The 26,993-nt window shown below is 34.3% G+C and overlaps 1 protein-coding gene across 1 annotated transcript; it reads left to right on the top strand.

Moving 5' to 3' along the window:
- Positions 1-15,861: 15,861 nt before the first annotated feature.
- npffr1l2 (neuropeptide FF receptor 1 like 2) lies at positions 15,862-26,686 on the top strand. The gene is made up of 3 exons (XM_052597029.1): positions 15,862-16,257; positions 22,172-22,271; positions 23,028-26,686. Exons 1-3 carry the CDS (start codon positions 15,909-15,911, stop codon positions 24,031-24,033), a joined length of 1,455 nt encoding a protein of 484 aa, XP_052452989.1. The 5' UTR covers positions 15,862-15,908; the 3' UTR covers positions 24,034-26,686.
- The last annotated feature ends 307 nt before the right edge of the window (positions 26,687-26,993 follow it).

Below are 26,993 nucleotides of genomic sequence, written 5' to 3' on the forward strand. Positions count from 1 at the left end.
AACATTTCTTTTTAATGGCTTGATATATCGTTTTGGTATTAATTTAAGTTGATCAATGAAGAGGGCTTTGATTGTTTTATGCAGAATAGTCGTCTAGCGACACATTCAAAAGTTGCAGTTGTGCTTGTTTCAGGTAAATTGTGCTTTGCCGTCTCACAACTTTCTCATTACTGGCTTCATCCGTCACAATCAACTTCCATGCAAATCACCTCATATGACTGTTTACATTTTGAGCTGAGCAATGTTATTATTACCAATACATACTGATTATTTGACTGATATGCAGAGCTAATTTTTTACATTTACATCTGTGCATTTGGCAGAGACTTTTGTCCAAAGCGATAGTACTGCATAGGCTACATTGCATTTATATTTTTGTCAATTCTTGCGTTTCCTGGGATCCGAACCCATTTATAATGACTGTTTGCCAATTGTTGACACAATGATAACATAATAATCACATAAAAATAAGTTTATCTGCTTCATATACCTTTGGTAACGCTGTTGGCAGGGACATGTCAATAACATTTTAAATAGTGTGTGTATGTGTTTGGGGGAGGGGGAGGCGGGTTAGGCTGGGGCACTGGAGGGTGGCTGCAAAATGACCAAAAAAAAAAACATGATGAGAGAGAGAGCGAGAGAGAGAGAGAGAGAGAGAGAGAGAGAGAGAGAGAGAGAGAGAGAGAGAGAGAGAATCTATGGTACACTATTAAGAATTAGTATTAAGAAGCGCTAATCTGCAAATGTTATCTTAGGGAGCTATATCTGACTGAGCTAACTCTTAAATTTCATTCTATCCCAGAAACCATAGATTTAGGTTAATATTTTGGGTTGAATAAAATCAAATAAATTAGATGTTACCACGTTATTTATTTATTTATTACATATTCAATACAAAAAAAAAAAAAACACTTTGCTCAAATGAAAACAATTTCATCATCCTCATGGCTGCTTCATACCTAAAGGCTCCAACACAAACCAGTTTTATTCCGTGCCCAATCGAATCCTATCATTTTAACACTCAGCGTGTAGCCTACACACAAAAGATTGATCGCACAGTGTAGAGAGATCCTTTGGTCATAACAGAACTTTGTGAGATCGCGATGAACAAAGTGTGACAGCTTTTTAGTGATTAATAAGGAAGCGCACTTTGCGAGCTTTGGGCTATAATCCATTCAAAATGCGGGTGAATGCTCATAATTGATGGCTGAACATCTATGGCCGTGCAAAATACATCAGCAATCCTGGTGCAGAGAGATGAAAATGGCAGAAAGTAAAAAAAACGGCATAAAGTTGACTTGACGGTGGACATTCGATATTGGCAAATTTAGGGAACGTCTCTAAAGTTACATGCGATATTGATATACACATTTCTAACGTCAATAGCATTTGAGATGAATGACTTACATTAAATAAAACAACTGTAAACTGTTAATCTAGGTGTCATCTATAATGCACACCTTTTATATTTAAGTATTTATTAAAATAAACTGTAAATCATATGTAAATGATGCTACTTTTTCACAATCTCATGGACTCAAACCCAAATTTAAAGCTCAATAGAATTTGAGGAAAAAGACTTACAGTCATAAAAACAACTCTAATGTGTTCATTTAGGTGTCAACTACAATGCACAACCTTATGCATTTTTTATATGTATTAAAATAAATTGCAAATCATTTAGTTAATAACAAGGCACAGGCACATTCCTGTGAAACTTTTTTGTCTGTTGATGTTAATAACGAGTTTTAATGAACAGAACTAAGCCATCAATAGCCTATAAAATGACTTAAAATGCATTATATAAAAAACAATGAGACAATAATGATTGGTTAATAAAACTGTAAAAATGCATAATGTAGGCTAAAACTAAATAAACAATACCATGTTATTACAAATGCCTGCAAAAGGGAACCAAAGGGTAATTGCTGCTGCTATGCTTTTAGTACCTTGTTTAGGCTATTGGCCAAACATTAAATTCAAATATTCATGTAATCTTTCATTTTTGGCCACCTTTTTTTTTTTTATAGATGACACAGCCCCTATAATTTCTTCAACAAAAAAACATGTGGACATCACAACCCTTACAAAAATAAACCATGGTTTTTAATCATAGTAAAACTACTTAATTTTCTTTTGCATGATTTCTGAACGCTTGAGATTATAAAATAGATTAGAGTCTTAATAAAGTCATAGCCATAGGTAAATGTCCAGAGCTACACTTGTAATTTGTAAATAATCAAATGTATGTAAATAAGGTATTTTTTTTTTATTCTTTTACTAAAGTTCTATTTTGACCCCTATAGTAGTTTTTTTTTTTCCATGATATTTGAGGAAGGGGGGCACAACAATACAATCCTGCTTAGGGCACACATTTGGCCAGTAGCGGCCCTGTTGGCTATCATTAAAAGCAGTGCTTGAAGTGGGCCACAGTACCTTCAATATTTTAGCCTTTCAGAGTACCTGCACTTTTTGTGCTGCACTTCTGACTTTGCCGGTACTCAGAAAAAAGCGCCAGGGTCTGGGTGATCCCATGTATGATATGAAAGAACACTATATAAATCACCTCTCATCTCGACCAATCACATTAAGGAATGTAAATGGAGTGTGTGGGGCGTGAGAGCATGTCAGGGGATGCACGCAGAGTAGTAGAATAATAATTAATTATTGATTACTAATTTGAATCAGTATTTTAGAATGAAAATAATATCTTAAAATGAAAAGAAACAGGCTTTTGGGATCACATAATTTTAAACCGTAAACTCCTGAAAGCCATACGATCCTGTCAACGAATTAAAGTAGTAAGTTCAAAACAGCACTAGGCTAGTGAAAACTCAGCCGATTTCATAAGTGATTGTCAAGAGAATAGTCACTCACGTCCAGTAAAATTATTATTTTCAGCGTGTATTTGGCTTAAAAGCAATAGTGTTTTATAATGAACGCTGATTATGAGGTGGTCAGACCGTCAGAGATTTAGCAATTCTGAATGGATCTGTATAGTAGTACAGGCAGGCGATTTAGTGGTCTTTGGCGTTATTTAATATAAATAAATAAATAAATGAGTTGTGCATTTCAAGCCCTGATTAAATATATATGAATGCTGGCAATACTGGAGTATTTGAAGAGAGAGCACCTGAGTTTATTAATTCTGATCATGGCACAAGACAGTTTGACATTCATCATAGGAGGTGACATTCATCATCACTGCAGGACTGTCTGAAAATCTTCTGATACTGCCTGAATTTCATCAGATGACAAATGGCCAATGGCCATTAATCAGCTGTCAGTGAACATGTCAAACTAGTGACCAAAAACTACACATTTTTAGGATTTTCAAAATGTGGATGCCTTTAAATAGTTTTATTTATCAGTAGCCATACAGCTTGTATTGAAGAACAAATGAACACTGAAGTACAAATATCAGTCAAAGTGATTATTGCTGTATCTTTAGAATTGCAAACACAGCTGTCATTGGTGCATTTGAGTTTGAATTCCCTGTATGACATGTGCCTATGGATGATTTCTGATTTAGTAGCCCTACAATATTTGTGTATGTAATTAAATAGCTGTTCCACATAAGATTTTTCAACAACATCTACTTTCATTAATTCCTTCTGTCTTTTCCTTGTGTTTTCTTATTTTCTTTTTTATAACTCCAAACAAAACCAATAAATGTTTTGTTGGATCAAACAAACAAGCAAGCAAATAGCTTCAGCTTGTAACAAGCAATCAGTTTATTTTTTTCTCAACTAAAATTAAATTTCTATAGTCAGCTGAAATTATAAAATTCACTTTCAACAACATATAACTTTTTTTTACATAATTATATCACTAATTCTATTTGGATGAACTATATTTTTTGCAAATTTCTAATTCAGTTATCCAGATAAATACACATCAAAATTGTACATAAAGCTATTTCTTCACCTTCAGAATTTTACTGTTAAATTTAATTGAATTACTGTTTTTAAAAAATACAGCTTTTTCACTCTTTAGAGTCAGACATTTGAAAATGTTCAGTATATCACAGTGAAATCTTCAAATCTTGACCAAATTAGACTTTTAGCATTGCATAGAAATTTGAAGAAGAATGTATAACAGTTAATAATGAAAATTGCTGTAAAACTGCATGGCTTCATAAAAAGCATAACTTTTCAGAATAGAAGGGTCATCCAAGAAATTTAACGTCTATGTGCCATTGAAAAAAAGCCACTCAAATTTCGGATTAACTTGCTTTAACTTAAAAAAAAAAAAAAAAAGAGTCTTGGAGAAAATACATTAGAATGCAAGGTCAACTTTATAAACTCCTTATAGATTGTCAGTGAAATCATCATCATAATCATTTACACACTCTCTTGTAGTTCATTAGTATCTTCAAAACACAAATTAACCTATTTTTTAATGAAACATGAAACCTTTCTTTCCCTCCACTGACAGCATGTAAACATAGTAGATACAAAAAAGGAAATAAAGATGCCATAAAATAAATCCATATAAAATTCATGTGTGTTTATTTGTGAATAAAAGCCTAAATTAAATATGTTTATCATATAAAGCAATTATATCTCTTCACATAAAAAACCCTGCATGGTCTGTAGGTTGCGTGATTGCATTAGGACTGCAACATACTGTATATACAAGTTAAACAGCAAAAGATTAAAAGGATCAGTAAGGATATGTTAACTGTATCTTATTGAGAGGTGGACTGTAGTGAAGTATTTTTACTTATCTCAAGTAAATTTAAAAAGTATCTGTAATTTATCAGTGTTTTTCTTTGAAAAACTTTACTACATTACAAAGCACAATGTCATACTTTTTAATGCACTACATTTCTTAAATTAAAGATGTTGTGTTTTTCACCTTTAATACTTAAGACCATTAAAAGAAATGTATTACTTTCTTGTACTCAAGTAAATCTTTGGATTACTTTTCAGTAAAAGAAAGTAATAGATTTCTAATATAATTTAGTATTAAATGATATTCAATATGACACATAGTGCAGTAAAAAGTACAATATTATGCTTTAAATTATAGTTTTCTAAAATGAAAGTGAAAGTGAATGTGACATGAAATGCTCTGCTTTTACCCCATCCGAAGTGCACACACACAGAGCAGTGAACGCACACACACACTGTGAACACACACCCGGAGCAGTGGGCAGCCATTTATGCTGCGGCGCCCGGGGAGCAGTTGGGGGTTCGATGCCTTGCTCAAGGGCACCTAAGTTGAAGGTGGAGAGAGAGCTGTACATGTTCCCCACAATTCCTGCCGGCCCGGGACTCGAACTCACAACCTTTCGATTGGGAGTCCTACTCTCTAACCATTAGGCCACAACATTCCCTCCCTAAAGAAAAACACTTACAATTCTTATTACAATGCTTATTGTAACTTTCTACTTATTACTATTCTCTACAAAGGGCATTAAATCCATTAACACCATTTTAAAAACTAGGGACTAGATACAAAAAAATAGTAGACAAATAGGTGTCAGAAAAGTTTCATATGGAATACTTTTAAAACATCTTTACAACCTGATATTCTAAGTTTTGGTTATCTAAACTTTAAATGGATGGACAGAAATCTCACAGGTTTCATTTAAGATATCTTAATTTGCATTTCAAAGATGAACCAGAGACGTACGCCTATTGAACAACATAAGGGTCCATTTTAATTTATAAAATACAGAATTTAAATTTTTAGAGAACTATATCTTAAAGTCTCTGTGTCCATCAGTAGAAACAAACAACAACAAAAAGTTTATTTTTCTGCTAAGCAGAGCTGCGTTTTCTTGTAGCTGCAGAACTCATCACCTTCTCCAAAGTGTCTGTATTTCTTGCTGTGAGAGACTGTGAAAAGAACTGGACTTAGTTGTAGTACACACAATGTCTGAGAGAGACCTTGAATAACAACAGCATTATGTTTGTTTAAACACCTCAAGCACTTTATACTGAAGAACCTACCCTCAAACACCTCAAGCACTTTATACTGAAGAACCTACCCTCAAACATGTACTGCTTTGGAAAAAACCAAGCACTGGCTGATCTTGCCTGAAAAATAAGCTTTTTTAACACTATTTGAGCAAAATAAACAACATTTATGATACAATTGTTGTAAAAATTCATTGGTGATTTCTAATACGAAATTTAATTATAAGCTTAGTGAACAATTTTGGAGAATTTGATGTTTCCCCATTCACAGAGAGGCCCTGTCCCAAATGGAACACTTCATGTGCACTTGTGGTCTTACGGACTTACAATGGCCCCCATGTGCATGTCTCCATTAAGTCCATGAGACCGTAGGGTGTCCCATTTGTCATTTCAGCGTTCAGAATGGTGCTTGCGAGCTCCCCCTTTGAGGCCGTTATGCACCCTCACACTTTTGCCAAGCCCACACTGGGGCGAGCACCACAGCAGACTTCTAGCTGAAAGTCAAAGCAGTATTGTACGTCACAGAAGTGCGGACTCAGAGGAAGACCATGAGGGTTTTGGGTGCCATTTGGGACAGGGCCAGATAGGAGCTGCAACTTGCATGCCTGAGAGGAATTCCAAATACGGCCACCGAGTGACATGACTTGCCTTAAAGGGACTTTGGTTTTACCAAAGCAACTAGAAGACAGACCTGCAACCTTTAGCCAAAAAATCATAATGGATAATGCAAACACTTCCGCTTTGGCAGTACATGGGAAAGGAGACCAGAGGATGTTTATTTTGAATGGATGTCAATGGAGGAAACGGCTTATCATTTAATGAATCGCCAGCCTGTCGGCTAATCTTTAACATGTTTTAAACTAAACAATACTTTTGGATTGAACTATTTTTATAACACCAAAAATACAGTTTTATAAGAAAAGTCACTGAATTTTGGGACAGGTGGGATTCAGCTTATGGCACTTCTCATTCATTCCTATGGTATCCTTAAATGGTGACTGAGTGTTGCAAATCTCTGATAGAAATTCAGTGATGTCAAGGCTCTATGTGATTGGTTATTAAGGCTCACATGATCTAAGTTTACCATTACGCTTTCTACAATAGTAATACAGATGCTCTCATCTCCCTATGGTAAGACAATCTGGTTTTACTTCCAATAAACTAAATAATTTACTTCAGCTCAATGACAAGACAGAAAAGTCAATTAAGTCAGAGTAAGTATAAAATATTCTTTAGAGAAATGATTTAGCAAATGCCCTAAAGTATGGATTTAGCCAGGATCACAAACTGGTGTCATGTATTTCAGTGAAAGCTCTTTATCCATTGCCTTTTTGGGAATATTTGATAGTGCTCCAGGTCTGTCAGTCAGACCATAAAGCATGCAAGTCCTATGAAATATGTAATTTACGTATTAGAGTCACTGACATAACAAAGCCCTCATACCATCATAATTAGTGTTTCACATTCCATTTCCATGGGATACTCTAAGATATAAAGTGGTGTTTGGGTGATGTCTGCTGGGCAGCAATCTAAAATACCTTGTACAATGAAAAGATTGAATTCTTTACAGTATTACATTTGCTTTCTTTTGAATATAAACTCTACTATAATTTAGCAATCTCACCAAAGGTTTCACTGATGGAGCTCACCTGTTATTAGAAAGTCATGTCGAGTTCTAATTGTCAACATGACTTTCTAATAACAGGTGAGCTCCATCAATGAAACCTTTGGCGAGGTTGCTAAATTCTGCAAAATCAAGCAGTCACAACCTGACAGAATATATACCTCAGATTATTTGGTAATAATTTAGCTCCAGTTCATTGTTTTGAATGAGGTACATATGGATATGCTTGAGTTATGCTTCAGTGAATTGATTCTGAAGGAGGGAATAGATGAACTCAGGAAAGAAATCGCAATGGATATCGAAATCAGAAACTGCCGCACTAATCAAAAGATGAGAGAGCTGCAAAGAGACACTGATACTTGAATAGAGCTTTCGAACAAGTGGTCTTGGAGTTGGAGTTTGAAATGAAAATCCATCATCAATGAAAAAAATTAAATCAAATCTAAACCAAAGTATTAATTCTCTCTGATAATTTAGATAGCCTATGTGTGGCATTAACACATGACACAGGACTTGTCCACTGTCATTATAATACGGCCATCAGTGTTCTGCATAGTCTTAGCCAGGGGTGTCAAACTCAATTCCTGGAGGGCTGGAGCCCTGCTGAGTTTAGATTCAACCTTAATTAAACAAACCTGATCCAACTAATCAAGTCCTTCAGGCTTATTTTAAAACTAAATGGTATGTGTGTTGGAGCAGGGTTGAAACAAAACTCTGCAGGGCTCCGGCCCTTCAGGAATTGAGTTTGACACCTGCCTTACAAGATAAAAAAATTGAGCAGAAACAGGGTTTTTGGTCCATAAAAATATGCCATGATTTTTTTTTATCAGATGCTGAGTGTAATTCTGGCATAGAGTCCTTGGACTGCTATACAAATCCTATGAGTATCAGACAGAGTGGAAATCTGTAGGCATGTGCATTATTGTGGAAATGCCGAAGCAGAGGGGATCGCAGAATGACTCGCAGAGTGATAAAGGGTGGACCAGCAAATTATCCACAGGGGACATACAGTGATAGCATGCGTTACATACTGTAGAGCAGTAGTTCCCAACCACGTTCCTTTTATTTATTAGTTCACCCAAACTATGATGAAATTAGATTTTTAATTTTAGATTTTTCACACTTTTTTGAGAAACCTTTTTTTGTCATCAGATGAGTGTTCTCTCCTGACTAGCAAGAGAGCAGTGATGAGCAACAGTCAGTGAAATTTCATGAGGAGGGCAAGAGAAGCAGCAGCCAAAAAAAAAAAAACATCAAACTGATCTCCCCAATCACTGTTTAATTCATTTTTGTTTTGACGCTTATTCCTGTTCCAGCAAATAAGTGCAAAAATCACTACAGGCACAGTAGCAAAAAATGGCCGGTTTGATTCTAAGAAGTTAATTACATATGTAATTACATTCAGATATTTTTAAATTATAAGTAAAATATAAAAAACATGTACAGTATGTACACAATATGTGCATTGTACCAAATGATCAATTTAAATGTAAATACATAGTTATTGAGGCCACTTAATATACAGTGGGACCCTACATTCTCTCAACCTAACACTAACAAGTCTTTTCATATATGTTGATGGCATCACTAAGCTTTTAACTCATTGGAGCTTCATTTTCAAGTCAAGATACAAGAATCCAAAATGCAGTTTTATTGTCAGTATTGTATCATTGTACCACCAAGGCACATGCTTGTTCAAAATGGCTAAATCAACTAAACAACAACAACAAAAAATGTCAGCTGCATCATTAAATTTTGCATTAGTAGTAACTAAAAAAGTATTTTCATTTTTCACACCCATGCATAGTTGCGAAAGCTACCATCTTCTCTGGCGATGACACAAGCCATGTGGCCATTCATTATTCTAACCTCCATAATTTCAAGCTTTTTACCTCCTCCTGAAAATATAAAAAAAGAGATATGAAATATAAAAAATAAATATATTTAGCTATCACTTATGATTATTCTGAGAATGTAATGGGTCAAAAGCTTTAAAGACATCTAGAGGCACCTGAGATCTATTACCCTCCTCTCCACCTGCAAGCATTTAGAATTGAATTCCTAATGGTGTTCTGGTTTGAAATTTGACTAAATCTTTTCATAGAATAACTACCAAAAGATGCCTCTGCTATTTGCAGAGTCAAGGTAATGGGATTGAGGTGAGACCAGCATTTAGAAGATTTAGTCATTTATGCTGAACTTTCTTTTTAGTTTTGCAAAATGTATACTTTGAAATAGGGCTGTGCAAAAAATCGAATGCGATTTTCATGCACATCTCATCAGTAAAGACGCTCGTGTATTTAGAAGTATATCTCCCGCACGTGCGTTCAGATCAGGGTTGCCAGGTTTTCACAATAATTCTGCCCAGTTGCTTCTCAAAGGTTTGAAGCAACCCCAATACAAATAACGTGATATTTAGCCTCTAAAATGCGAATTTTACCAGGGCAACACTTCTAAAAAAAAAAGTATATTTTAACCCCGGGAAGCAATTTTTATCGGGGAACCTCCCGGAAAGGTTCCCATCCTAGTTTTGGACTAGTTTTAAGAAGCAACTGGGCAGGATTTGTTGTGAAAACCTGGTAACCCTGATCTGAACGCACGTGCTGGAGATATACTTTTAATTACAGGAGCATCTTTACTGATGAGATGCGCATGAAAATCGCATTCGAATTTTTGCACAGCCCTACTTTGAAATAATCCAAAGTTTATGAACAGAAACTAGAAATATCCCCTCTGTTATACAGTGATTATTACTGAACTGGACGACCTGAGTCAACCAACAAACTGTCAAGTTATAAACACTCAAATTTGAAAATAACTCCAAAAGCAGGCAGACAGGTTGTAGTACACACAACTTATCATAACGGTGACCGGATAGCAACTGGCAGTGAAAGCGCAACTAAAATAGCAAACCAAATGAGAAGATTAATCAAACCAAGCTAATGATTACAAATGATGAGCAAGCAACATAAACAAAAGAAACTGGAAACTGATGAAAAACATACTAAAAGTCTGTATAACAAACCTAAAGTCTATGAACTAAAAAAAAAAAAGAAAAAAAAAAAAAAGTGTGACACCAACGAGAACCTTGAGCAATACAACGTGTTTTCTGAGGAGTGGTGGGGTGTAAAGTTAGGTGAATTAATGATAACTGAAACGAAACATACAATTTGATGAATAAAAAAATAAATAAAAAAAAAAAAAAAAAATAATAATAATAATAATAATAATAATATATATATATATATATATATATATATATATATATATATATATATATATATATATATATATATAATAAATTATTTTTTTTTTCTTTTTTTTTTATTATTTTAAGATTATTTTAAGAATTTAAATCAGTTTCAAACTTCACATCTTCATTTTGCATCTCAAGTAAATATTTATTGATTCAGGCATTGTTAAATATTGGGAAATGAGATGAAAATACTGAAGAAGATATTATTATTCTAGAAAGCATGCAATACTGCACAAGTGTATTAATTTAAGACATTCTGCAACTAGGCCTTAAGTTGTGGAAGGGGGAATTAAGACTTTAAGATCTTTTTAAGACCCATAGAAACCCTGTATTTAAACATGCAAAAAAAGTGATTTTTATGTAAAATGCAATTAATTTGAAAAGTGTGCTCTGAAAAATATTTGATTTTATAATACAACATTTACTTTTAGAAATGACAGCAGATGTTATATTAAATCTCGGTAACACTTTAGAATAAGGTTCCATTAGTTAATGTTAGTAAATGTATTAATTAACATGAACAAACAATGAATAATACATTTATTACTGTATTTATTCATCTTCGTTAATGTTAGTTAATGAAAATACAGTTATTCATTGTTAGTTCATGGTAATTCACAGTGCATTAACTAATGTTAACAAGCACAACTTTTGATTTAAATAATGCATTAGTAAATGTTGAAATTAACATGAACTAAGACTTATAAATGCTGTAGAAGGATTGTTCTTGCTTAGTTCATGTTAACTAAAGTAGTTAACTAACATTAACTAATGGAACCTTATTCTAAAGTGTTACCTAAATTACCACCATACAAACATATCTCCATACAAAAGAACTCACTTTCTGGTTGCCTTTTTTGTGACTCCAAAGCAACAGGTGAATAAAACAAAATACTGTTACAAAAAAAATCAAGAGAATGAATTCAGTTTTGACAAGAAACAACACTTTCCTTTCCCATGAATGTGCAAGTAATTTGTGGTGCACAGATGGCTCTGACCAATACAGATGAGAGGTGTCTTGGGTCAAGCTATGAATCCAATTTTGATTCTGTTGTAGTGTTAGTATTTCTTTGAACTAAGGTCAAGCAGTGCATTGAGGTTGTGGCTTTGTGAGAACACTTGTAGCAATTTTGTTCAGTTTCAAAGGATATGTTCCAAAAAGTGAACATTTACTCAACCTCACAAAGGTTCTTCCTTCTGTGGAGCACAAAAGAAAATGTTTAGAAAAATACTCAAATATTCTGGTCACTCTGCCATGCAATTACAATGATTTGGGACTGGAGCTTTCAAGTTAAAAAAAAAATAAAAATCATAAAAGGTTACAAGAGGTCAACTAGATTTCAAAAGGTTTTGAAATGTAGACAGTTAAAATATAAAAGGACAGCAAGCTTTAGTGTTGTAGTGTGTGCTTGGTTTAAAAAAGCCTTCAATTTCAGCCTTCCAAAGATATTTAGTAATATCATCCTTTCAAGCATGTTTATTGAACTTGTAATGGATGTGTACATGAAGATTGCTAAGAGTGTCTTGTCCTTACTCTCTAAAAGCTATATACAGGTCATAAAAACAAGGCACACTTGCCTTACAACAGAACCTGCCTTTGTTTGTGCAAAATAAAATTCTGATCTCAAATGACTCTGTGTAAAGTCATATATTTAATAAACTCCAGCCTACTGTAGCTAAGAAAAAATGCTCTATTTGACAAGTTGAAAAAGAGATCAAAAGTGAAAGCTGAAAGTTAAGCACAAAGACACCCACGTTAAAACCTGTAAGTGATCTTGGAAAAGCAGGATATGTTCTACTTTAAAAACATGTTGTTGCAGCAACATATAAACCTCTCCATTTTTGGTACAAAAATCATCCTATTCCAATTAAATGGGATCAGGTTGTGACTTGAATAAGCAGATTTGGACTACAATATACTAAATACTATATAAATCTTAATATTTTACAATATATCACATAACATTACCAAGTACCATGTCCAGATGAAATGCCATGCAGAAATTAAGGCCCATACCCTACACAACTAGAAAAGTTTCACCTTCTTCCCAACTTTAAGGGCACATTTTGATGAGACAAAATGTGAATCATTGAAGTTGAGTGGAACATGCTTTTACGAGGCCAGCCATCAAACCTACCATGTACATGTTAAAATCCTGAACCGGTCTATTTCATCCATTGCTCCACAATATCACAAAAAGAAATGCATTGTAATACGTCTGTATAGTTGACATAAAGGTGCTAACGTCTGAGAAAAAAAAATGGATGGACAAAAAATGAAAATGAACCTCTAGTGCATTGGCCCCCTAGCCAGTCTCATGTTGCCTTCTGTTCAATATGCCACATATTTTCAGTAATTTTTCAAGAAAGCTTTTGTAAAAGAATTCACTTAGATCTCAGAGGCACTGGGGGTGTCATGACAAAACAGTGGCAAATCTCTAGGAACCTTGACTACAGTCCTGCAGGCTTTCTTCTCACCCCCGACAGTTCTAGCAGAAGTTGAAATCATAAATTGACATTTTATACTGCCGTTGTAATGCCCTGTGCTAATATAAGAGAATCAGTCTTTCGGAAGTTTGAAACGCCAAAGCCTGATGTGATGTGTCTTGCTGGGCATTCTTTGGTAAAGCTGTTTCTTTTTTAACAGCCCTGAGTGCTACATTACTAATGCTGGGCATCTTGCTGCTTATTATATTATTCTAGGTGGTTTTCAATGCCAGTAAGTCTGAAACATTTCCTATGAATCATAAAGCCAAATGGAAGGCAGACTGCATGACAGTTCACCACTCGCTAAGTTGATTGATGGAATGGTCTGAAAATTGCAATCAATCAGTGTCCAAACACTTTTGGGTAAGGAAAAGAACAAAGAGTGTGCTTCATAATAATATTTGTACAATCAATTCGATGCAAGACAATTAAGCGAACTCAAATGCAATTAAGTGAACTCGTGGTGCAGTTCCACTCAGTTTGTGCTTAATTGAGGGTCATTAGATACAATAGAAAAGTATTGAAGAACATGAAGATGATCGTTTTACAGTCGGTGTTCTTTCAATTAACCAGCAAATTACACTGAACGAATTACATAAAATTGTTGCTGATATTTAAAAAAATAATTATAATATTAAAAACAATGTTGCAGAGACTTTAGTGTAATTGAATTCCATCATTTAATTAATTTTCATCTGAAAGACATTTTGTTCCGTTTTTTCTCTTTCCTCGGTGATGGGAATGTTAGACTTATGCCTCTCACTATGAGGAATTTTTTTAGGAATGCAGCCTAAAAATGTATTACGTTTTCTCTCTCTATTTGCTGCATTTGTTCATGTTAGCAGCCAAAGACAATTTCAACCCATGCTGCTTTCTATAAATACAAAAAAGAAGTTGCAATTGAAAAGCACAGAAATAAAAGCATTCAAAATATACATTACATTGTTTCAAACGTAACGCCATAATACTTGCATTATTATTATCCCAGCTGTCAGTGAGGCTTTAAAACTGACTGAATCATTGCTCACATTTAAAAAAAGAATATCAAAGCTCTTCGGACAATGCAAGATGGAGAGAGTCAGCTGAATCTAAATTGAATTTAAAATTGCAGTTTCTGTTAAATAAGACAGATCAATTCAATAATGCTATAAAAAAAATTAATAGAGCATATTCAGTGCATGCTGTGAGGATTTTTTATTTATTTGTTCTAACGTTGGACAGAATACCGGAGCTTTAAACTGAAAAACGAGAATGACTCTCTAGTCATTTACAGCGACCTTGAGGACAGTGCATCCTTAATCACAGTCAGTGACAAGTCTTCAGTTCTAAGACAGAGCTTGATACAGAACACTGAGGGTGTTTACTTTCTCACTTCTCAGCATGTCACCCTGGACTCTATTATGACTTACAGCAACTCAACAGCTTTGCACCACAGGACACAGCTCCCAAATGTTTTCAGGACCTTAATGGCTGGAGAAATTGAGACTTTGTGGGTGGCAATCATATCCATTTGATTCAAAGCTGAACTTTTTGTTTTCTGAACAAAGAGTTTAATTACAAGAACATACAAACGTTACAGTGTGCTCATTAAGTCTTTGATACCAATATTAATAGCAGTTCTGTGGTTAGATAACTGTATTTTAATGTTATGTTTAATTGTTTTGATCTATGCTCCAAGCACAGATTTAGCACTCACATTAAAACATCAGTTTAAAAGCAATGAAAACAGAAGAACAATTAGTGTTGCGAGGTCATGGATTTCATTTTCATCTCTCCAGTCAACTTTCCTCAGAATGCCATTGTTTTACTGTCTGTATATGTCTGTCCCTGAAAAAAAAGCAGACCTGCACAAGCACAAAGAAAAACACATCCATTATAATTCCATTACACAAACTATTTCACTTCAATTAATTCTGCAGGCGTTCATATTTAAGACAGTATTGTATTGATATTCCTCAGGCATTCTAGCTGGAAGTTTGCTCTAAACCACTATTCATCTACTGAAATGATTTCCGTTTCAATTGTTTTATTTATTATCATTATTATTATTATTTCAGTCTTGGGTGTGCTATCAGATGAAAAATGACACTCAGCTGTTAACTTGCACAGAATGTTTAATATTCCTGCACTGAAAGCAATGACAGCGTCATCAATACACATGGAGAGTATTAACTGTATGTTTATATTTTTAAAGATGATTAAATACAGTTTTTTAATTAGAACTTTAATGAAAAACATTTTTCTGCCTTGCAAGCTCTCCCGATTTCTTCTAGAAAAGCAAATGTAGTCATCCGTGTGTCCATTGTATTTCCAAAGCAATTTTGTCTATAAGATACATACATTTAACAACATGAATTGTTTTAAACTCACTATGCATAAAATGACAGAAAATCAGAGCAACAGTCTCTAAGGCATCCATCAGATGCATCCTGTTGAAATTGACTGCACATTCCCATCAGCCTGATCCAAATTCTTTGCACAAATGCATTTTACACTGAAGAGCCATCTTTGTCTCCATTCCGACTATATTGATTTGAACTGCCTCTACTGTTGTGTGTGTGTGTGTGTGTGTGTCATTTGTGTTCACCATCAGGCGCATAGCAAGTGGGACAGCATGGTGGAGGAGCCAGCAGAAATAGAGATGTCACAGGAGCTTTCCACACTCTATTTGAACAGCAGCCTCCAGAACGATTACATAAACAACAGTAATGTCACCAACCACACCGGTATCACCTACTACCCTTACTACCAGCACTCTCTACCTGTGGCTGCCGCCCTGACTATGGCCTACCTCTTCATTTTCCTGCTGTGCATGGTTGGAAATGGCTTGGTGTGTCTCATTGTGCTGGAGAACCGGCGGATGAGAACAGTCACAAACCTTTTCATCCTCAACCTGGCTGTGAGCGACCTTCTGGTGGGGGTTTTCTGTATCCCGACAACCCTGGTGGACAACCTCATTACAGGTAACACGGGTTGGGGTGGGGGATTAATGAGTGAGCGAGAAAAACATCCTAATCCTATATTTTGCCTAGGTCACTTGCTTAGCTATAAACCTACTCCACTAGTCATGCACAGAGCTGGTCTCTCTTATTACTGCGGTGAACCCGAGGCCAGTTTGCTCTTGTAGATCAATCCCAAAGCTCTAAATCTAGTGCTAATCATGCAGCATTGACCTATTCTGACATTTATTGGTGGCAGCACATTTGTTAATTTATATGTTTGCTCTTGCTATTAGACTTTGGATCTTAAGAACAAAAGGCTCTAATCAAATACTTGATTCAGACTGGAATAGAAAATGCTCTTTCAACTTTCGGCTCAGCATGTTTTGCCGGTTAGCATGTGTGATTGCTCATTTTGTGCAAAAAGATTAACTTGGTCACAGAATGAGGGCAAAAACATACTTTCTTTACTTCTAGACTTTTGCAAAAACAGAGTTGTCTCTGTTGACTAGCATGTTTTCTGGAGCAAAACAGAGAATAGTGTGCCTGGACTCAAAATTTTACACCTCATGTCATTCCAAACATGTATTTGTTCTGCAGGACATATAAAAATGTATATTTTCAATGTTTCAGCTGCATTACAAATAAAAATAAAATGAATACTATAGTACTAAATACTGAAATAAAATTGGCTTGGAAGATTAAAGCTGCCCAGTTTCAGTTAATGCAACAAAAATTACTAATGTCATCCCAGCACAAATGGATTAGGTTAACTACAATTTTACAAATTTAAGTGGATTAAATGCAATAAATTTTAAAAAATGAAAATTTTTTAAAGAACTGTGTTGCACATTTATTTTAAGCAATTATAGTAAATATTAATCAAACTAAAACTAATTTAGTTTTATTTTTAATAATTCTATACAAATAAAACTTCTGGTTAATAGGTTAACCATGAATAAAACTAATCTTTTTTGTTGTTTTGATTTACAGAGCTTACTCAAACCAACAAGTGAGAAGTATATTTTCAGTGTTTTGGCCTACATAAAACTTAAATGCAGTTGAACTGAAAGTGAACAAAATTACCTCTAATTATTCAATAAAACGCGCAAACAAGGAAAATATCAAGTAGTTGTGGGTTCTTTTTTTTTTGTGACTGTACTGTTTGCAGTAAGGCCTGGTAGAGACAGAACCACATCAGCAAATAAAACACAAAACGTACTCTGCTTGTCCAGTGATTTAGAAAATTGCACTTAGGACTGAAATAACATACATTTGCTAAGTGTGGAGTAAGGTTAGCCTGACTCTTTTCAACTTTTTTTTTTATTTTTATAATAACCCATTTAGATGAATAAAATGTTCTTGTTTAAACATGTTTTTCTGATGAAACTACTGTTTGATATTTAGCATTGATGTCTCCATGCTCTGTGTCACCCTGTTTTCATTGTGCTCTGGAGGCAAAGATTTCTCTCTCTCTATCTCATGATCAGAATCAGAATCACACAAGAAATGTGTCTTGGTGTCAGCAGGACCTCCCAGTACAAAAAGTACAAACGTAGAGCAGACATATAATTTAAGGTAATAAAAACACTAATAATAAAGAGAACAGCCATTAAATTATAAACAACAATATAGTAATAAAATATAGAGGAAAAGAAAATGTCAGTAGACATACAGGTTGGCATCACGCTCCCCCATGATGCTGTTGCATTGTTTATAATATCTAAATTATAGATATGTATAGAATTATAGAAATGTGCCTTCTTGAATACTTCTGCACTGTATAACTAACTGTTCATCTAAAATAATATATTTCCTGTTTCTCTATGGTATGTCTAAATCAGATAGTAAAATTAATTAAACTCAAAGGGATACTTCATGTCCAATTAGTTACGTATTTGTTAAGTAAAGTAGCCATATCATGAGCATGATAATGCACAGCCAGACAGTCATTACCACAAAATTGTTCAGCATAATATAAAATCCCAATTATTCTGTCTGTGCTTTCTCTTTCATGAACCCTCTGTTAAAACTACAGCTATCTTTGTAGGTTACTCACTAAAGTGTCTAGTGCAATAAGCTTGCATGCAGCATCTCTAATATCATACATTAGACATAAAAAGTGGTGTGTGTACTGTATTTTTGGCCTACTTTTACTCCAATACATTTCCCTGCAGCAAATTTGTTACTTACTACAAAATAAAGTCAGAAAAACACAGACATAGGTTTCATGAATCAATGGTGTGGCGTTTGCAAGTTGCAAGTTGCAAGTGTGCAAACAATTGCGGTTTAATTTATTTTCCACTCAATTCGAGGATGGGTGTGCGATATATAATCTGCGTTTTTTGTATAATCAAATTTCCAAGCAAAAATGTCCCTTTATGTCTTTTTATATGTATGTTATTTAATTTAGTTAATCTATATCCCATTTAGAGTGTTGTTTTTTTCTCCAGAGATCAACATGACAACAAATGTAATATTTATTTTATACAAGTCTAATGAAGTTATCATTAAGTGACTTACATTTTAGAGACAATGTTGCCCGTTTCTGTTCTTTGCCAACGAAAATAGTTCCAAACAAAGTTCTCAGTCCTGTCTTGAAGTACTTCCTTATTGAATTAATCATCTTTCTGAGCGAATCAGTTAGATGAATGATTCAGTGACTCATTCATTAACACAGTCAAATGCTTCATTCCTGAGCCGTTTGAATGAATCGGTTGAATCTCAATGACTCACTCATTAACAAAGACTTGCTGCCACCTATTGGCGGTTTTAATTTCAAATTTAACCATATTTTCATGTTTTAAATAAATTTGAATATCAATATTCAACGGATTATGTTAAAGGAATCTGTGTCCGCTCTGTATGGAGACGGTGTTGCATCATTCCAAATAAATAGATTATGATCCATACAAAAAAATGTAATAGCCTATATTAACAAAACAAACAAAAAGAACATTTTAACAGATAGATAGAATGAGATCCACAAATAAATCTCAGAGCTCCACAAACATTAATTTAATTAGCAAATAAATAAAACAAGATTTGCAAATAAACAACATAATCACAAATATAAGCAAAGCAAAACGTGATTTGTTATAGCAAGAACGTGCAATGATTGGTCAGCGAAGTGTGGCTGTTATCTGAATGGCTTGAGTAGACGGTGGGTGGAGTCCATGAATTTGTAGATTGTCAAATGTGCTAGAAATAAGCGATTCACAAATTAAAGTTTCGTTTGTGACATAAAAAGATATTTATGACTAAATCTCATTTTATTTATTTGTGAATTTAATTAATATTTCTGAAACTCTACAATTTATGTGGATCTCATTCTGTTTGTTTTCAATGTGATTATTTTTATTTTGTAAATCTCTTCACATTTATTTGTAGATCATAATCTATTTATTGGTAATTATGCAACAGTTCTATCTCAGAGCTACATCAAACTCTGTAAATACATTAAAATGCCACTTCAGAATTCCAGAAACGTTTTCTCCCCAAAGATACAAAATAAAAGAAAGAGTTAAAACTGAACGCAATCCTCCTGCTCAAATGTGTATAAACATTTTTTCAGATTTATTTGCTCCTTTTCCATTTCACATTTTACTTGTCCTTTTACTTTCAATACTTAAGTATGTTTAATATTAATATATATATATATATATATATATATATATATATATATATATATATATATATATATATATATATATATATATATATATATATATATATATATATATACATACTTTAAAAGTTTTACTCAAGTAATATTCTCAACTTCTATCAAAGTCATTTTCATGATGTACTTTTACTTAAGTGTGGCTTTCAGGTACTTGATCCACCACTATATAAAAATAACATTTTCATTTTACTCTAGCATTTATCCTTGATATCAAACACAAATACATCTTGTATAGAACACAATTAGTGCCATAGATGTTGTGAAACCATGTTTTTTTTTATTGCTTCAGGTTGTATAAGTGCTCCAAGATAAAAGGGTCCCTTTTATTAAGATAAAAGGCTATTTTTCTTGCAACATTTGCATTTATGCTTTCATTCAAAGTGACTTACATTGCGTTGCATTCAAGTTACTTATCATTGAATCATCATTTCTGGTTGAAAACTTTATATATACCTGTTGTGTAATAGAAGATAAGCATGATTGTTTATTCTGGACTATGACTGCATCCTTCTTTTCTTGTGAAGTGCCTCCAGTGTGTACTGGCAATATTGATCGCTTTCTACACAAGCACAGAATAGCCGTGGGCTATTGAGAGACAGACCACAGGCAGAAGAGCTCACTGGTCCTGGCCTCTTTTTCTTTTTCCTTTTCTTTTTCTTTTTCTTTTTCTTTTTCTCTGTCCAGTCCAGATGGGGCTGACTAAAATTTGCACATTATGGTGCTCAAATAGGCCCACATAGAATCTGTCAACACAGATCAACACTGGCACTGTAAAATAAAGTGCTGGTTTAACTTTCGCAAACCTTAAGTGCACACTATGTACGTTTCATTTCAAGTATGATATAACTGAAAGCAATGACCTTGGCTTAGTAAGTGAATCATATGATTATTTGGATTTAGTTCATGATTCATCAGACTGATTCAAGCTGATAATCTGTGTGCAATAAAAAAAGCCCCATAAGAGTTATTATCTTTTGTAAAAAAAAAAAAAAAAAAAATTATTATTGACATTTTTAAATAGAATTGTTCTGCAATTAAATTCGATCGGACAAGACATATGATGTTACAAAATATTTTTGTTTCAATAAATGTTTTTTTTTTTTTTACTTTCTATTCATGAAAGATTACTGAACAGTTTCAACAGTACAGCTCTTTTCAGTACCGATAATAATAAGCTATGTTTCTTAAACAGGAAATCAGCATTTTAAACTGATTTCTGAAGGATCGTGTGGCACTGAAGACTGGAGAAATGACTGATGAAAATTCAGCTTTGCATCACAGGGATAAATTATATTTTAAAATACATTGAAAAAGTAAACAGTTATTTTAATTTGTATAGGAATATCTCACAATATTGCTGTTTTTGCTTACAGAACCCAGACTATAACAACAGACACCATTGTTGATGCAATGTTGGGTAATGATCATACAGTAACTGGTAAAATAACTGCTGTCCTGATAAAAATCATTATATTGAATTATCTTAACACACTTCTGTGTGTTAAAAAACAAAACATCTGAATAGCGCTAATGTGTTTGTTAACTCCTCTTCATCTGGTCTGTATATTGATATTCGTCAGTGACTGTATAGTTCTGGGAACATTTACATTGTTCCACTTTGTGTTTCTCACCTTTCTACGAATTGCCATTGTTGCTAGGCTTGAAATGTACTGGAAGGAAACAAAACCAGATCTTACAATGTCACATGATTATGTCCATAGCCAATATCATTGCATTATTATTTCTTCTACTCCACAGTATTACTAAAGAGCATTTCATAGGGTATAAATATGCTGAATGACTTGAGTCATTGCCATTATAAGTGGGACTCTGCCCAATGAGTCATTTTCAGTATAAGTGAACAGATCTTTTAATGTTAGTGGAAATTCACTATTTTGAGGCATGGCTAACAAAAATGGGGGCAACTGAACCTTTTGTCCTTGGCCGTGGCTTGAGGGAGACCCTTTTGTGAAGTAAAAAAACAAACAAACAGAAAACTACATCTTCCTGCCTCCATGCATCTTGAGTGTATAGAAAAGATTGAGGAGAATCTTCTTTAACACGTCTTAAATTACAGTTGCAGCATTCAGCTCAGACATCCTGCTGATGAAACGAGAAGATTCTTTCACTCTCTCCGCGTTCAGCAATCTCTCACCTAAAAGATGTGTGTGTGTGTGTGTGTGTGTTTTGAGGGGGCTTTGTGTAGCACAGTTTATCTTGTCAGTCATTTCATGTCTTTTCTTTTCCTCCAAGGTTGGCCGTTCACAAACACAGTCTGTAAGATGAGTGGCCTGGTGCAGGGCATGTCCGTGTCTGCTTCTGTGTTCACGCTGGTGGCCATCGCAGTGGACAGGTCAGTGGTTTCATCACAAGGTTGAGTCTCACAAAATCTGTCAAGAACATTTCAAAATCAAATTGACATTCAATTGACAGAATTTTTTTGGTATGTGCCATTATTTTCATGACATATTTTCGATATTTTATATTTATTATTATTGGAATATAATTGTTAATAATGACAATGGCTCTTATTATTATTATCAGTAGTGAAAATCTATCTAAGAGCAGCAAATAGTCTTCAACATTTATAATAAGATATATATATTTGCTTCCACTCTCTTCATCTGTAAGTAAATAAAAGCATCTGTTAAATGAATATATATATATATATATATATATATATATATATAAAATAATCTTTAGGTCCTTAAAAAGCTTTACTTAAAAAAATAATAATAAAAAATAAAAGAAATATAATAGAATAATATTTTATTAAAATTTTTATTTTAATATTAATTTTAATATTAATAATTCATATGAATTATTATTTACTATGAATATTAAAATTATTAAATAATTTAATAATTTTATTATTACATTATAAATTGTTAATAATACAATTATTTTTTATTATCAAAAAATAATTGAAAAAAATATATATATAATATGAATTATATATTTTGAATGATAACAAGGAGGAGTGAGATGAAGAAAGGTTTTATAATGTGAGAGAAAGAAAGAAAGTAAATACAGAAAAAGTAGAGGATTAACTCACATTGGCATAGAGTTTATTTCAGCTCTGAAGAGCTCTCTGTTGAATCTCCTTCAGGTTCCGTTGCATTGTGTACCCATTCCAACCCAAACTCAGCCTGCTGGTTGCCAAGGTGACCATAGTGATGATCTGGGTGCTCGCTGTGGTCATTATGTGTCCATCGGCTGTGACGTTAACTGTGGAGAGAGTGGAGCATCATTACATGGTCCACAATGAAGACTACAACCATACATACCCACTTTTCTCATGCTTTGAGAACTGGGCCAACCCAGAGATGAGAAAAGTCTACACCACCGTCCTGTTCGCACACATTTACCTCATTCCCCTCACCCTGATAACTCTTATGTACGGACGAATTGGGATAAAACTCTACACCACTTCTGTGATCTCTGGGAACGATCAGCATGAAAGCAGACAGCCTCACGTCTCGCCTCCGGCCCCTGGAGTCCAGCAGGAAGGTCGGCCCCTCATTTCCCAAAAGAAGATCAAAGTGATTAAGATGTTGAGTGTTGTGGCCTTGTTATTCACACTCTCTTGGCTGCCTCTGTGGACCTTGATGCTCCTCACAGACTATGGAGGTCTAAATGAAGAAGAGTTAGACCTCCTGAGCGGCTACGTGTTCCCGTTTGCTCACTGGTTGGCGTTCTCGAACTCGAGCGTCAATCCTATTATCTACGGGTACTACAATGAGAACTTCAAGAGGGGCTTTCAGGCGGTGTGCAGGACGCATTCGTGCTGCTGCGGTGGAATGAGGGTGAGGGGCGGAATGCGACAGAAAGCTAGAGGAGACACGAGGGATCCAGTGGCAAACTCCAATCCCTTGAATTTCGGAGCAAGGAACCGGGTGTACACCGACGGCGTTACCAAGAACTCCAGGATGTGTCTGGAGTTGGAGCACAGGAGAACTGGCCGACTTTGTAATAACTCGGTCTGCTCGAATGACACAGGATCCAGTGCGGGATCTGGGATCAAAGGGGTTACAAACCAAAAAGTGTTTCAGATGGAGGAGCTGGAGAAAATAAGTCCTGTCAGGGTGGGAAAAAACCAAGCCTGGGATCAATAGAAGGATTATTCATGCCATTAACTGACTCAGGTTGTGGGCAATTAAGACTCCACAGATCTTTAATTTACAGTAGATTAATCAATTGACAAGTAGAACAAGTCAGTCCTAAAGTTCTAATCTCTTGCTAGGAATACCGGGAATAATTCCCTTCTCAAAGTCTAAGTGAACTACTTTTTGTACAAGGTTAACATTAAAGGCTAAGATTTCCAGTGCAAATGACGTTAAAAGAGGCTGAAGTCATATACTGTATAAAGAAATATTGTATAGTACATCATTTGTTTACAGAGATTCTACTGTATATAGCCAAACTGTGCCACTTGTATCATCCGCATTAAACTTCAACTTTTCGATTTTAATATAATTTTAATTAGACTCTCAGGAAAAAATAGTACAAAATCTGTCTCTGGGGTGGTAGCAATTTGTATTTATTTATTTATTTATTTATTATGTTATTTGTGCCTGAAGGGAGAATATTAATACCTTAATGGTACATATTAGTACCTATAGTGTATATACAAGTACCAAATTGGTACAAATGATTCCCTATTGAAACCCGCCCCAGTGACAGCTTTTGTACCTTTTTTCAGAAAATTCATACCAAAAATGTTTACACATTTAAAATACACCTTCAACATTTAACAGGACAATCTGTTTGGTGAAGGTCTCCATTTGAAACATTGTACTATGGTATTAAACCTTTCCGGTATTTGAATCGGAGTATGTGAAATGTCATTTAAGCCAAACTGTTTTCTCATATCAGGCAACAAGCTGCGTTCACCAGCTGGGCCGTGTTTATCTTTTCTCAAGACGGTATTGTGCAGTTGCCTGAAATGTGCATTTGTATTATTTGTATTGTATTTGTATTTGTCCATTGTATGTAAATGAGCACAGGTTTGAAAATCAGTGGAGTCAACCGTTCATGGTAAATACCAAAGGGGACAGATGCTGTCATACGATAACTACTGTAGAGTAAAAAAAACAGCAGTGCAGTGAAGATGCGAAGAATGAGTATAATCTATGATTATGACTCTGTTCTACTGTTCACTGTGTGTTCTTACTGGTCTGCGCCAATTGGATTTAAGACCTAACTTTTGCTTTAGTACATTTTGATGTCTCATTATATACTTAATGCTGTAATACCAAGTAGAATGTTCTGTAAATGGTCTGTAAAGAGAATGAATGTGATCAATGAATAGCCATTACACCTAAATGTGATTTTGGGCTTTGCACCAGCTCTTTGAGGATGGTCACACACAACGCCTCTTAGTATATCACACCACTGAAGATGAGCTTTATCCAACAAAGACCAGAACACTTGAGCAAGCCAGCACCAATGTGAGAGACAATCTTATAGACATACTGTACGGGGATGAGAAGTTTAAGAGTAGGATTACCTTCAGTTCAGAGGTTTAAAATAAACTGGAAAAGTCCCATATTAAGTTAAATCGGATTATAAACTGGAACGACAGGAAGAGGATTTTACTCTGCAACTTCAAGAAGAAATTCAGCAGTCAGATAATAGAGGAACTGCATTACTGCAACAACATTGCCAGTTGTGTGTAAAATAAATTCATTCATGAGCATAAGAGACTTTTTAATTTTACCATCCCCAATAAACGGAACAAACAAAACAAAATAAAAAAACATCTTAATTACAACTAACTGTTCCTTACCTTTAAAATGCTAGTAATGTGATACAGTGACAGCTATTTTTAAATTATTGATTATGTCATCATCATCATCTTTTTTTCACCACTTGGGTTCACCTTGGGTCTTGAAAATCTTTTAAATGGCTTTTATTGATTTCATGACATTGGGAAACTAGCTGTACTGCAGCAATGCAGAAATGTCTTGTTTTTTTCTGGGAATTTGCTAGAATGTGCCCAGAATCATTACTTTCAGGTGTCAGAAAATTAATGACAAAAAATAAAGCTAATTTTCGTAAAAATACTTTGTTCTGACAAAAAAGGTCATTTTTATAATAACAAAAAAAAAAAAATGTTATCAACAATCTCTGTATACTTATAAAGAAATTACATTTGTCATTTGTATTTGGAGTAAGAATTAAAAGCTTTTGCAATGCTAATGAAGCACATAATTCATTACAAATCGAGCTCCACCAGCAGACATTATTTATGTATTATTTTTTTTGCAGAACTATCAGAAACAATCAGAGTCAGTGTGGGCAGAATTAATACTGTCAGGATCATCAGTCACCTTGCCTGTCATCTCTGCACAAAATAATCTCTTTTCATCTTCAAACACATCACGATCACCACACCTGTCTGCCATCCTCATCAACTCTCCATAAAACCAGCTCCACACACACAGGCTTGTTTGGTCTCGTCGATGGCTAACACTGCATCTGTTTGGATTGTAACTCTCCTGAAGAATAGGCTACTTACCTCATTGATACTCTCCTCGTCCCTATATCCGCTGCTCTGCTGCCTGTCATTTCATTCAGCTCCATTTATAAGGTGTTTTGATTTAGTAAAACTTACCGGTCTGTCCAGTGTGTGTTTCCCGGAAAAATACACTACTTACAATTTTAAAAAGCAATTATTTCAAAAAGATGCACATTTACAGTATATAGTTCACTATTACAATAAAAGTGTTTAAGAAATAAAGACCAATTATAAAAAGACTTGATCATGGCAAAAAAAAAAAAAAAAAAAAACTGAGCCTGTGAAATTACATTTATTATTTATATATTATCAAATTTGTTTTTGTGGTTGCATTAAATTTCCTCAGTGAGTTTTGACCACTCTTGTCATCTCTATGCTTTTGAACTGTATTTAAAGAAATCACATAAAATTGCATCACATAATTTAATTTTTACACATCACCATTTGTCTAAATCTCAGTCTCTGAATAGTAATTCTTTATAATTTGGACTACTTAATATAGATTTACCATGACAAGTCACTCAGTACAATATACCAAGACAAACAGAATAAAAC

This window comes from Carassius gibelio, chromosome A5 (assembly GCF_023724105.1).
Source record: "Carassius gibelio isolate Cgi1373 ecotype wild population from Czech Republic chromosome A5, carGib1.2-hapl.c, whole genome shotgun sequence".
In the NCBI taxonomy this organism is placed as follows: domain Eukaryota; kingdom Metazoa; phylum Chordata; class Actinopteri; order Cypriniformes; family Cyprinidae; genus Carassius; species Carassius gibelio.